Genomic DNA, 12,328 nt, shown 5'->3' on the forward strand with positions numbered 1-12,328 from the left:
TGAATCCATCCACAAGGTCATTGCTGCTGGTTATCACATCTGCTCAGCTCCAGAAGAGGTTCAGTGCAGAGCTGTTTTCTATCCAGGCCTTTCTATACAGCAACTTGGACAGACTATAACCTGCAATGCAAATGTTGGACTCATCTGCCAAAATAATATGCAGAGTTCTAAGCAAGACTGTTTGGATTACGAGATCAAAGTGAGATGTTGTCAATGTCTCAGTCAAACAACACCTGCTACTCACACTTCTACCATAACTACTACATCATCACCAACAACTACAACTGTGACGACAACACCACCTACAACCACCACTCCCACTACTACTACTACTACTACTACTACTACTACTACTACTACTCCCCCACCAACAACTACAACCACACCAACAACAACCAAACCTACTACTACAACACCATCTACCACAACAAGCCCAGTTACTCCAACTTGCTCTGGGAAAATGTCTTGTGAGTGGTCTGAATGGATCAATTTAGGCAAACCCACATCTGGCCCTAATGGTGGAGAAGATGAATCCATCCACAAGGTCATTGCTGCTGGTTATCACATCTGCTCAGCTCCAGAAGAGGTTCAGTGCAGAGCTGTTTTCTATCCAGGCCTTTCTATACAGCAACTTGGACAGACTATAACCTGCAATGCAAATGTTGGACTCATCTGCCAAAATAATATGCAGAGTTCTAAGCAAGACTGTTTGGATTACGAGATCAAAGTGAGATGTTGTCAATGTCTCGGGCAAACAACACCTGCTACTCACACTTCTACCATAACTACTACATCATCACCAACAACTACAACTGTGACGACAACACCACCTACAACCACCACTCCCACTACTACTACTACTACTACTACTACTACTACTACTCCCCCACCAACAACCTCAACTGTGACAAAAACACCAACTACAACCACCACTCCTACTACTACTACTACTACTACGACTACTACTACTACTACTGCTACTCCCCCACCAACAACTACAACTGTGACGACAACACCAACTACAACCACCACTCCCACCACTACTTCTACGACTACTGCTACTACGACTACCCCACCAACAACTACAACCACACCAACAACAACCAAACCTACTACTACAACACCATCAACCACAACAAGCCCAGTTACTCCAACTTGCTATGGTGAAATGTCTTGTGAGTGGTCTGAATGGATCAATTTAGGCAAACCCACATCTGGCCCTAATGGTGGAGAAGATGAATCCATCCACAAGGTCATTGCTGCTGGTTATCACATCTGCTCAGCTCCAGAAGAGGTTCAGTGCAGAGCTGTTTTCTATCCAGGCCTTTCTATACAGCAACTTGGACAGACTATAACCTGCAATGCAAATGTTGGACTCATCTGCCAAAATAATATGCAGAGTTCTAAGCAAGACTGTTTGGATTACGAGATCAAAGTGAGATGTTGTCAATGTCTCAGGCAAACAACACCTTCTACTCACACTTCTACCATAACTACTACATCATCACCAACAACTACAACTGTGACGACAACACCACCTACAACCACCACTCCCACTACTACTACAACTACTACTACTTCTACTACTACTACCCCACCAACAACTACAACCACACCAACAACAACCAAACCAACTACTACAACACCATCTACCACAACAAGCCCAGTTACTCCAACTTGCTCTGGTGAAATATCTTGTGAGTGGTCTGAATGGATCAATTTAGGCAAACCCACAACCGGCCCTAATGGTGGAGAAAATGAATCCATCCAGAAAATCATTGCTGCTGGTAATCACATCTGCTCTGCTCCAGAAGATGTTCAGTGTAGAGCTGTTCTCTTCCCAGGCCTTTCCATCTCCAAGTTGGGACAAGATTTAACTTGCGATAAACAACTTGGCCTTGTTTGTTACAACAGAAATCAAGGTCTTGAGAAGCAATGTTTAGATTACGAGATCAGAGTGAGATGTTGTCACTGTCTAGCTCAAACAACACCTTCTGCTCCCACTTCAACCATAACCACTACATCATCACCAACAACTACAACTGTGACAACAACACCAGCTACAACCACCAGTCCCACTACTACTACTACTACTACTACTACTGCTACTCCCCCACCAAGAACTACAATTGTGACGACAACACCAACTACAACCACCACTCCCACTACTACTTCTACGACTACTGCTACTACGACTACCCCACCAACAACTACAACCACACCAACAACAACCAAACCTACTACTACAACACCATCTACCACAACAAGCCCAGTTACTCCAACTTGCTATGGTGAAATGTCTTGTGAGTGGTCTGAATGGATCAATTTAGGCAAACCCACATCAGGCCCTAATGGTGGAGAAGATGAATCCATCCACAAGGTCATTGCTGCTGGTTATCACATCTGCTCAGCTCCAGAAGAGGTTCAGTGCAGAGCTGTTTTCTATCCAGGCCTTTCTATACAGCAACTTGGACAGACTATAACCTGCAATGCAAATGTTGGACTCATCTGCCAAAATAATATGCAGAGTTCTAAGCAAGACTGTTTGGATTACGAGATCAAAGTGAGATGTTGTCAATGTCTCAGGCAAACAACACCTGCTACTCACACTTCTACCATAACTACTACATCATCACCAACAACTACAACTGTGACGACAACACCACCTACAACCACCACTCCCACTACTACTACTACTACTACTACTACTACTACTCCCCCACCAACAACCTCAACTGTGACAAAAACACCAACTACAACCACCACTCCTACTACTACTACTACTACTACGACTACTACTACTACTACTGCTACTCCCCCACCAACAACTACAACTGTGACGACAACACCAACTACAACCACCACTCCCACCACTACTTCTACGACTACTGCTACTACGACTACCCCACCAACAACTACAACCACACCAACAACAACCAAACCTACTACTACAACACCATCAACCACAACAAGCCCAGTTACTCCAACTTGCTATGGTGAAATGTCTTGTGAGTGGTCTGAATGGATCAATTTAGGCAAACCCACATCTGGCCCTAATGGTGGAGAAGATGAATCCATCCACAAGGTCATTGCTGCTGGTTATCACATCTGCTCAGCTCCAGAAGAGGTTCAGTGCAGAGCTGTTTTCTATCCAGGCCTTTCTATACAGCAACTTGGACAGACTATAACCTGCAATGCAAATGTTGGACTCATCTGCCAAAATAATATGCAGAGTTCTAAGCAAGACTGTTTGGATTACGAGATCAAAGTGAGATGTTGTCAATGTCTCAGTCAAACAACACCTGCTACTCACACTTCTACCATAACTACTACATCATCACCAACAACTACAACTGTGACGACAACACCACCTACAACCACCACTCCCACTACTACTACTACTACTACTACTACTACTACTACTACTACTACCCCACCAACAACCTCAACTGTGACAAAAACACCAACTACAACCACCACTCCTACTACTACTACTACTACTACGACTACTACTACTACTACTGCTACTCCCCCACCAACAACTACAACTGTGACGACAACACCAACTACAACCACCACTCCCACCACTACTTCTACGACTACTGCTACTACGACTACCCCACCAACAACTACAACCACACCAACAACAACCAAACCTACTACTACAACACCATCAACCACAACAAGCCCAGTTACTCCAACTTGCTATGGTGAAATGTCTTGTGAGTGGTCTGAATGGATCAATTTAGGCAAACCCACATCTGGCCCTAATGGTGGAGAAAATGAATCCATCCACAAGGTCATTGCTGCTGGTTATCACATCTGCTCAGCTCCAGAAGAGGTTCAGTGCAGAGCTGTTTTCTATCCAGGCCTTTCTATACAGCAACTTGGACAGACTATAACCTGCAATGCAAATGTTGGACTCATCTGCCAAAATAATATGCAGAGTTCTAAGCAAGACTGTTTGGATTACGAGATCAAAGTGAGATGTTGTCAATGTCTCAGTCAAACAACACCTGCTACTCACACTTCTACCATAACTACTATATCATCACCAACAACTACAACTGTGACGACAACACCAACTACAACCACCACTCCCACTACTACTACTACTACTACTACTACTACTACTACTACTACTCCCCCACCAACAACCTCAACTGTGACAAAAACACCAACTACAACCACCACTCCTACTACTACTACTACTACTACGACTACTACTACTACTACTGCTACTCCCCCACCAACAACTACAACTGTGACGACAACACCAACTACAACCACCACTCCCACCACTACTTCTACGACTACTGCTACTACGACTACCCCACCAACAACTACAACCACACCAACAACAACCAAACCTACTACTACAACTACCTCTGTAACGACAACACCAACTACAACCACCACACCCACGACTACTACTACTACTACTACTACTACTCCCCTACATACAACTACAACTGTGACGACAACACCAACTACAACCACCACTCCCACTACTACTACTACTACTACTACTACTACTACTACTCCTACCCCACCATCAACTACAACCACAATAACAACAACCACAATCACACCTACGACTACAAATCTGTCTCTCACAACAACGACTACATCATCACCAACAACTACAACTTTTACAACAACAACACCAATTACGACAACTCCACTTACCACTAGTACATCAGTCACCTCCCCTGAATCATTGCAGACGGGTGGAACATCTCATCCAACTGCTTTGCCCTTGAATTGCACCTGCAGATTTAATGGTACATCATATCCCACAGGTGAGTTTTTCCCGAACAGATAAAGATATTGTGACTTTGTTTATTTACAGTGTAGTTTATGTACTCTTAATGTTTTTTTTTCTGTTTTGTCTTATTGCATTTGTTTTTGTTTTAAAATTCCTTAATCGGGCAAGAAAAGAAAAAAAAATACTTTGAGACCAAACAACCAGTCTTATACCATATGTATATAAAAGGACTGTTAGTAAACTGGTGCATCTCTTAGAAGTTGGTCCAACTGTTTAAAGCCCCATCTTGTAGATCCAATTCCATATTGATTGATACTGACACATCTCTGAGAATCAGAGGGAAAACATGTAGACCAAATGAAACAAAGGAGTGAAAGATATGCATTAAACATTAAAAAAAACATTATTTTTGTAGTACACTTTCTGTTAAATTTGATGAAGCATCAGAATGGTCCTTTTTAACTGCTCCCCCTCTTGTATCTTCTCTTAAAGGGTCCATTGTCTACAACGTGTCAGACTACGATGGCTGGTGCTTTGTAGGTTACTGTAACAACAGCTGCACTGTAGTGGTCGACCACTACTACTGCGCAAAATCAACCACACCGGCTTCCCGGTCCTCCACGCAATCTGCTACGGTGACCACGCATTCAGCTACAAGCTCCAGCACACCTGCCACAACAACGCAGTTGTCCACTGTCACTACAAAGCCTCTGTACCCCATAGAATGTACCCAGAGTTATCCCCCTAAAAAGGTAGATTCCTCGATTCCACTAATTTTATTCATAGAGCTCCTGGTTTGTATGTAATTGCTTAATGTGATTCATATTGAACAGTATTTATTTTATTGTTGTTTTTTTATTATAAAAAAGTTACTAAATATGTTATCAAAAGTGACTGAATGTTACCTGTACTTGATGCTATCGATGCAATACAGTTTTTCTCTTTAAGTGTACAGCTTTGATTCACTGTTCTACTTATTCTATAACTTTATTCACATTCATTGTCTTTTACAGGAAGGCCAAAGTTGGAAGGAAAGCAAATGTGTCACAGCAAAATGTCATCATGGAGAGATCTACCGTAACATAACACAATGTGAGAAACCGGTGCCTGTGGTTTGCGCCAATAATTTCCCTGCTCGCTTAGTGCCCGATGAGGACGGATGCTGCACCAAGTACGAATGCCAGTGTAAGTCGGATCTATTTTATGAACCCTAACCCTATTTTAAACAATTACTGATGCAAGCATGTAATGGTCTTCTCAATGTTTTCCTTTTCAACACTATTGATATACATGTAGCCAATTATCTGTTCTGTGTATACAGGCATCTGCTACGGCTGGGGAGACCCCCACTATGTCACCTTCGATGGGACCTATTATGGCTTCCAAGGCAACTGCTCCTACTGGCTGGTGAAAGAGATCCTGCCCACATACAACTTCAGTGTTGTAATCGACAACTATTACTGTGGTGCAGAAGATGGCCTTTCCTGCCCTCAGTCTCTTACTGTCTACTACCAGCAATACAAGATCTTTATCACCCAGAATGATATAAATGGTGTTTTCACCAACATAGTAAAGGTAGTTATTTATTTTGCCAAAGATCGAAGCCCAGATTTGTTGTGTGAAATAGCATTAAGGATAGCAGCTATAGATGCAGTGACGTCAACAGTCAAGACTGTCTAATTGGCCTGCAATTAATATTCTACATTTTTTCATCCTAGATATATGTCGATGGCCACCTTGTGAATCTTGCGTACCAGAATAAATACTTCCGCATAACCACCACCGGCATCGATACGCTGCTGGTGATCCCAGCCATCTCAGCCAGGATCACCTTCTCAGGGCTGACATTCAGCATCTACCTGCCGTATGAGGAATTCAGTGGCAACACGGAGGGGCAGTGCGGTCAGTTCATTGACACTCCCATCTTTTCCAGGACATATTTACATATAACATGAACTGCATTTTGTCTGTATCCCGTGACAGGCTGCCTATTCAAGAAAAATCAAGGCCTTTAAAAGGAGAATGCTTTCATTGTTAAATGTCACCCCTATTCATGTAGTAAATATACAAGAAGCAAATTTGCCAGCCGTTCAGCCACTTCCTGCTGTAGTATGTGTTAAACATGATATACTATGATGTCCTCATTAATTATGTGGCTCCCTCTAGGCACATGTGACAATATCCAGGCCAACGACTGCATGCTGCCCAATGGACAGATCGATTCATGTCCCCACATGGCCCACGAGTGGCAGCTGAACAACAATCGCTGTCTGCCTCCCATCAATCCTACACCCACCCCTCCACCCAAGAGTTGCGAAGCAACCGTCTGTGACGTCATCAAGAGCAGGTAGGCTGTAACAGGAGGGATGAGTGTCAGAAAAAAAAGAATAGGAACATCGATGTTTGTACTATTGTCCACCGTTCTTTAATGTGCAAGGACAAAGAATAATGGATTCTCGGACATGCTACATTGTCATATAGCACCACAACTTCTTTTCAGCATGTTGCCGTTTGATGACTACAATGCGTAGAAACTTTTATCTAAATCTTACTATCGCAATGCATTGTGGGATAGACTTACCACTGTTTGCATCCCACAAAATATTAAACTGGATGTCACCTTGGTACTTTTCACATACTATTTGAACATACTGTGTTTTCGGTCATACTAAACATGTTCACATGTTCATTTAGCATTCTAAATAGTATGCTAGTATGCCATCAGACAAAGAAATTGTGTACATTCAGTGGCTGTATTGACTAAGAATGATCTCTACCACAGTGTGTTCGAGGCTTGCCACAAGGTGGTCCCTTACGAGCCGTTCCTTGTGGCTTGCAAATTTGACATCTGCAACATGCACATGGATGTCATCGGCTGCACCAGCTTACAGGTTTACGCCGTCGCCTGCGCGGGAGCAGGAGTCTGTATCAACTGGAGGAACTCCACTAATGGAATCTGTGGTACAAAATGGAGATGAATTTATCTAATGTTTCAAGTGAATGCCCCATGCTTCTTTTGCATTTGTGCTGCTTTTGCAAATAATGGTATCATATTTGCACCTCACAACACTCCTGTTGAAACCAGGGTTATCATTTAACTTGGTGTTAAAAGGCCACATCCACTCAATTACACTTCTTGCTCTCCCCCTCAATTGGAAAATGGCCATGTGGTTTGTAAATGGAACGTCACATACTATTAACGCCATGGCAACCAGTGCAGAAAATGAAATTCTCACCAACTCCAGGCTACAAGCTAGCATCAATACTCGAGAGGGAAAGTGAGCATAGCAACCAGTCACATTAAAGTGTTGAGCTGGATGATTTTTCTATCGCTATCTTAGTCACTTAATAGAATTAGTCATTTCATTGCTAAGAGGCAGAACAGGGGCAAAGATATGTTTTTCTGGAGGGAGCCAGCAATCAATTATTGCAGCAGGAGCCGTAGAAAAACATTAAATAACTCAAAGACACCATAGCTGGCTCCTTGGGATAAGACTGCTTTTTGTACACAGACTTGAACACAGCTGCCCCTTACATCTACACAGGGCTTCACATCCTAACCACTTAGCCTTTACAGCTGTCCTCCTGTTTAAACCTCCATTTGGCAATTGTTTGTTTCTCAATTGAAACCCTTTTCAAATGTGCAACTACCTCAAATAATTCTTATTTGGTTCTTGCTTCTTTGTGTAGACTATAAATGCCAGAGTCCCAAAGTGTACCAGGCCTGCGGTCCAATGGTGGAGCCTACGTGTGATTTTAGGTACCCTCTTAACTTTCACCAGTTTCTTTGTGTGGTTGGACAAACTATAGATGGTTGTTTTTGATCTAGTCTGATCACAACAAAAGAGTTAAGTCAAGCCCCGATCAATTGTCTTTTGATGACAAGTGGCACTCCTACAGAGTTTCCCCTTTGTGTGTTCAGGTACAACTACGACTTCATTTACACCAACAACACATTCAGTGCCTTGAGCGAAGTGAAGATGGAGGGCTGTTACTGCCCACCAGACACAGTCCTCCTCAGTGCGAACACCGACATATGTGTGCCTTCCTGTGGTAAGACAACTCAGTAAATAGTTGGTTTAATTGAATAAATGACACAATGTCCTGCAGTCGTTGGCAACAATGTACTGTCGCAGTGTTAAAACTGCTCTAGGTAAGAGTATAATCAGTTATTGCGAATGCCTGTAGGATTATGTTCACAGTGTCATGCAAATGCAAATGTATGTGTGGGTCTTTTTACTCCTCCCTAAAAGTGAATACAGGAAGCTTCATAAATAAATTTTATTTACTAATCTGAGATTGGAAGATTTCTTATCCTAGTCACATTTTTAGTGGGGATTCATTAGAGTGAGTGGAGTCAGAATGCTTGATGAATATGGGCTCAGTAGTTTACCATATTTTTTTAAAATATGGTTTCATTTCATGATGACAAATTGACCTCATAAAAAAGTTGCCTGATGTAACCCTGACAACCGTAATGTAAAAATGTGCTCCCCCCCAACAGATAATTGCCTCTTGCAGAATGGTGCATGGAAGATGGTAAATTACTATGATTTTGCTACTTTTTCATTCTGTGTATACGCACAGTTTTTAGTGTACAGACTAAAAAACCCCAGGAGTACAATGACAATGTCGGCAATTAATTTGAACCACTGTCAATGACCAGGTCAACGATACATGGACAAAAGGCTGCGAGAAGTGCACATGTGTGGACAGGCAACAGATCAACTGCAAAAACATATCCTGCCCAGTAATGCCCCCCCTCAGCTGTGACCAGGAGGGGCAGGTGAAGGTCACATATACTGTCGACTGTTGCCCCAAGTTAAAATGCGGTAAGTAGATGTGGAAAACTTCTGAAAAGTTTTCATTATCAGATAATAATGATTGCCATATGGTTTGCTTTTCCACATTAGAGACTCCTAAAACCCCATCTTTCCTCTAAAGCTGACCAGGTTGTGACTCTTCGTAGTGGATATTTTATTAGAGATGCTCTCCTATGCCAATATCCCAATTTAGTTGACTGACCCATATCCAGTATTAGTGGATCACTCTACTGCTCAAAGACTTGGAATGCATTTTGTTATGGCCAATTGTCTATAACCAATGTGTCCAATTGTTATAGCAATTTCCGCATTTTTATAGCAACCGCTTAGTTCTGTGGAACCCTAACCCTAGTTTCATGTTCACAACCAAACCTGTTTTCCACCAGAGTGTGATGCCAAACTGTGTCCTGGTACTGTGGTGTCCTGTGACGTGGGCTTCACCCTCTCCAAAACTATGGGAGCCTGCTGCCCCAAATATACCTGCGGTAGGTAGTGTGTGTGCTAATATATGCGTGCTGGTCGATGGATGTGTGTCTAAAGGAGCAAAATGGAGCCGTAGAACGAGAAAAAAAGACAGACATTTTTTCCAAAATGACAACGCAGTTGTTCCTTTTCACAGTTCCTAAGAAGGACGTGTGTGTTTTCCACAACCACGAGTATCAGGTAAGTTGTCCCAACAACAAACAACAAAATGGTGCACCACGGGGTGAGAATGCAGATCAGGATATTTTATCCCACCTGAACTCTGTCCATTCAGGTTGGGGAGCAGGTGATCATGGAACCCTGCAGTAGCTGCAATTGTAGCGTGGATATGGACTCCATCACCCGCCTGCACAAGATAAAATGCCAGCCTTTACAGTGTGACACACATTGCCCACTGGTAAGAACTCAGGCCTACTACATACTACATACATAATATGTTCTTAAATATGTGGCTTCTCAGACTTACTACGTCGTCATATGCATGTTTAAGCACAGATTTGTGTAGCACACTGTTCGTGAATGAGGCCAATTGTTATTTGGAGAGACTAATAATGGTAATTAAGGGAGGCGGGACTTATACTCATTAGAAAGCATCGTCACATCCTGTATGTATGCCACACCTGTCAACCTCTATTTGTAAAAAAACCTGTATTTTTCAGTGACCTGTGTGTGTGTGTGTGTGTGTGTGTCCAGGGTTATGAGTACCAGATCATCCCAGGAAAGTGCTGTGGAAATTGCATCCAGAAGAGCTGCATCATCATTCTACCGGACAACTCCACGCACACCATTGAGGTAAGGGGGTTATTGTATCTCCCAATGTTCGCAGGAAGTGTATGCTGCAAAAAAGGAGATGGAACATGACAAAAACATCAATGTAAGCGGGATGAAAACAATAGTGGAATCCAGTGACAGTTGGAGTAAGAAAAACATGTATCATCAAAAGCAAAAGCATCAAAGGTCCATTTAAGTTTTAGCCCTTTAAAAAAAAAGGAAAAAAAAGAAAAAACTTTAAATCTCATCAAATCCCTTGAATTTGCTATTATTTTTAACTGGCTAAGTAAAACAGCTTTGAAGACATATTTCCCCCAAGCTGTAGCTGAACAATTTACACACACACACACACACACACACACACACACACACACACACACACACACACACACACACACACACACACACACACACACACACACACACACACACACACACACACAATAAAGGAGAAAAAAAATCGTATTTCTGTTTCACTCTTTGTTTAGCCCGGTACTATGTGGACCGCAGCTGGATACCCCTGCTCAAAGTACGAGTGCATGAAAATTGGCAAACAGTTTGTCACGATCGAGGCCAACATTATCTGCCCTCCCTACGACCCCACCCAGTGCATACCGGTAGGAAAACACACACACACACACACACACACACACACACACACACACACACACACACACACACACACACACACACACACACACACACACACACACACACACACACACACACACACACACACACACACACTCCTAATGTTGATGTTCAATATATGCTACATTAATGTGCAATGCATTGACCTGTACTTCAAAATGTGTCCTCTTCAGCTTAACCGTTAATGCTAAATGCAGGTAAATGCATCTGCAGCATGAGGAAGCTGCTAATGCCAAAAATAATGTTCTTCAAATAATTATTCTTTACGCTTCCAGGGAACAGAAACCCTTGCTCCAGACGGATGCTGTCATGTTTGTAAGTAGTTCATTTCACCTGTGGAAGGTTTTTTTTTTGGGGGGAGAGAAAGTGACAGGCTAACAGGCTAAAGGGCTGTTAACCACAGAGTTCTGGGTTTTGGGTCATGGTAAACAGTCCGTTGGCCTGTGACCCTGTTAGCCTCTTAACATATGAGTCTGCAGTGGTGGAAGATGTTCAAGTTCAAGAGATTATTTGTCACATACATGTACTCAGACCTTTGACTTGAGTAGGAGTACAAATACCCTGACACAAAATGACTCAGGTAAAAGTGAAAGTGCCACATTGACATTTCCACTTAGGTAAGTATAAAAGAACTTGCTCTTAAAGTATTACAAGTAAAAGTACTTGCAGTATCTTGTGCCCCGATATAACAGATATATTACATGGCATAAAGTGTTACTACAGTGTTTAACCTACAGTTTAAAGCCATTATACCGTAACAATAATTTATTCTCACATTTGTATATTTGTATATATAAATATCAGACTACTTTTGTTTTATATTTTTGGCTAT

The 12,328-nt window shown here is 42.3% G+C and overlaps 1 protein-coding gene across 1 annotated transcript in view; it reads left to right on the forward strand.

The window, feature by feature from the left end:
* The window catches only part of LOC307227916 (mucin-5B-like), a gene marked incomplete at both ends in the record, with an annotated part of 39,585 nt that overhangs the window by 22,704 nt on the left and 4,553 nt on the right, over positions 1–12,328 (forward strand). The window contains 19 exons of the mRNA XM_079997356.1: positions 1,459–1,522; positions 1,725–1,860; positions 1,980–2,272; positions 2,331–2,422; positions 2,587–2,737; positions 5,261–5,403; positions 5,782–5,953; positions 6,090–6,337; positions 6,487–6,670; positions 6,935–7,115; positions 7,551–7,729; positions 8,459–8,516; positions 8,691–8,821; positions 9,978–10,076; positions 10,211–10,254; positions 10,349–10,471; positions 10,768–10,866; positions 11,334–11,462; positions 11,772–11,811. Coding sequence (XP_079853482.1) covers positions 1,459–1,522; positions 1,725–1,860; positions 1,980–2,272; positions 2,331–2,422; positions 2,587–2,737; positions 5,261–5,403; positions 5,782–5,953; positions 6,090–6,337; positions 6,487–6,670; positions 6,935–7,115; positions 7,551–7,729; positions 8,459–8,516; positions 8,691–8,821; positions 9,978–10,076; positions 10,211–10,254; positions 10,349–10,471; positions 10,768–10,866; positions 11,334–11,462; positions 11,772–11,811 — 2,566 coding nt within the window. The remainder of the gene's footprint in view (positions 1–1,458; positions 1,523–1,724; positions 1,861–1,979; positions 2,273–2,330; positions 2,423–2,586; positions 2,738–5,260; positions 5,404–5,781; positions 5,954–6,089; positions 6,338–6,486; positions 6,671–6,934; positions 7,116–7,550; positions 7,730–8,458; positions 8,517–8,690; positions 8,822–9,977; positions 10,077–10,210; positions 10,255–10,348; positions 10,472–10,767; positions 10,867–11,333; positions 11,463–11,771; positions 11,812–12,328) is intronic.

The sequence above is a fragment of the Zeus faber genome, assembly GCF_960531495.2.
Source record: "Zeus faber genome assembly, chromosome: 3".
Classification (NCBI taxonomy): domain Eukaryota; kingdom Metazoa; phylum Chordata; class Actinopteri; order Zeiformes; family Zeidae; genus Zeus; species Zeus faber.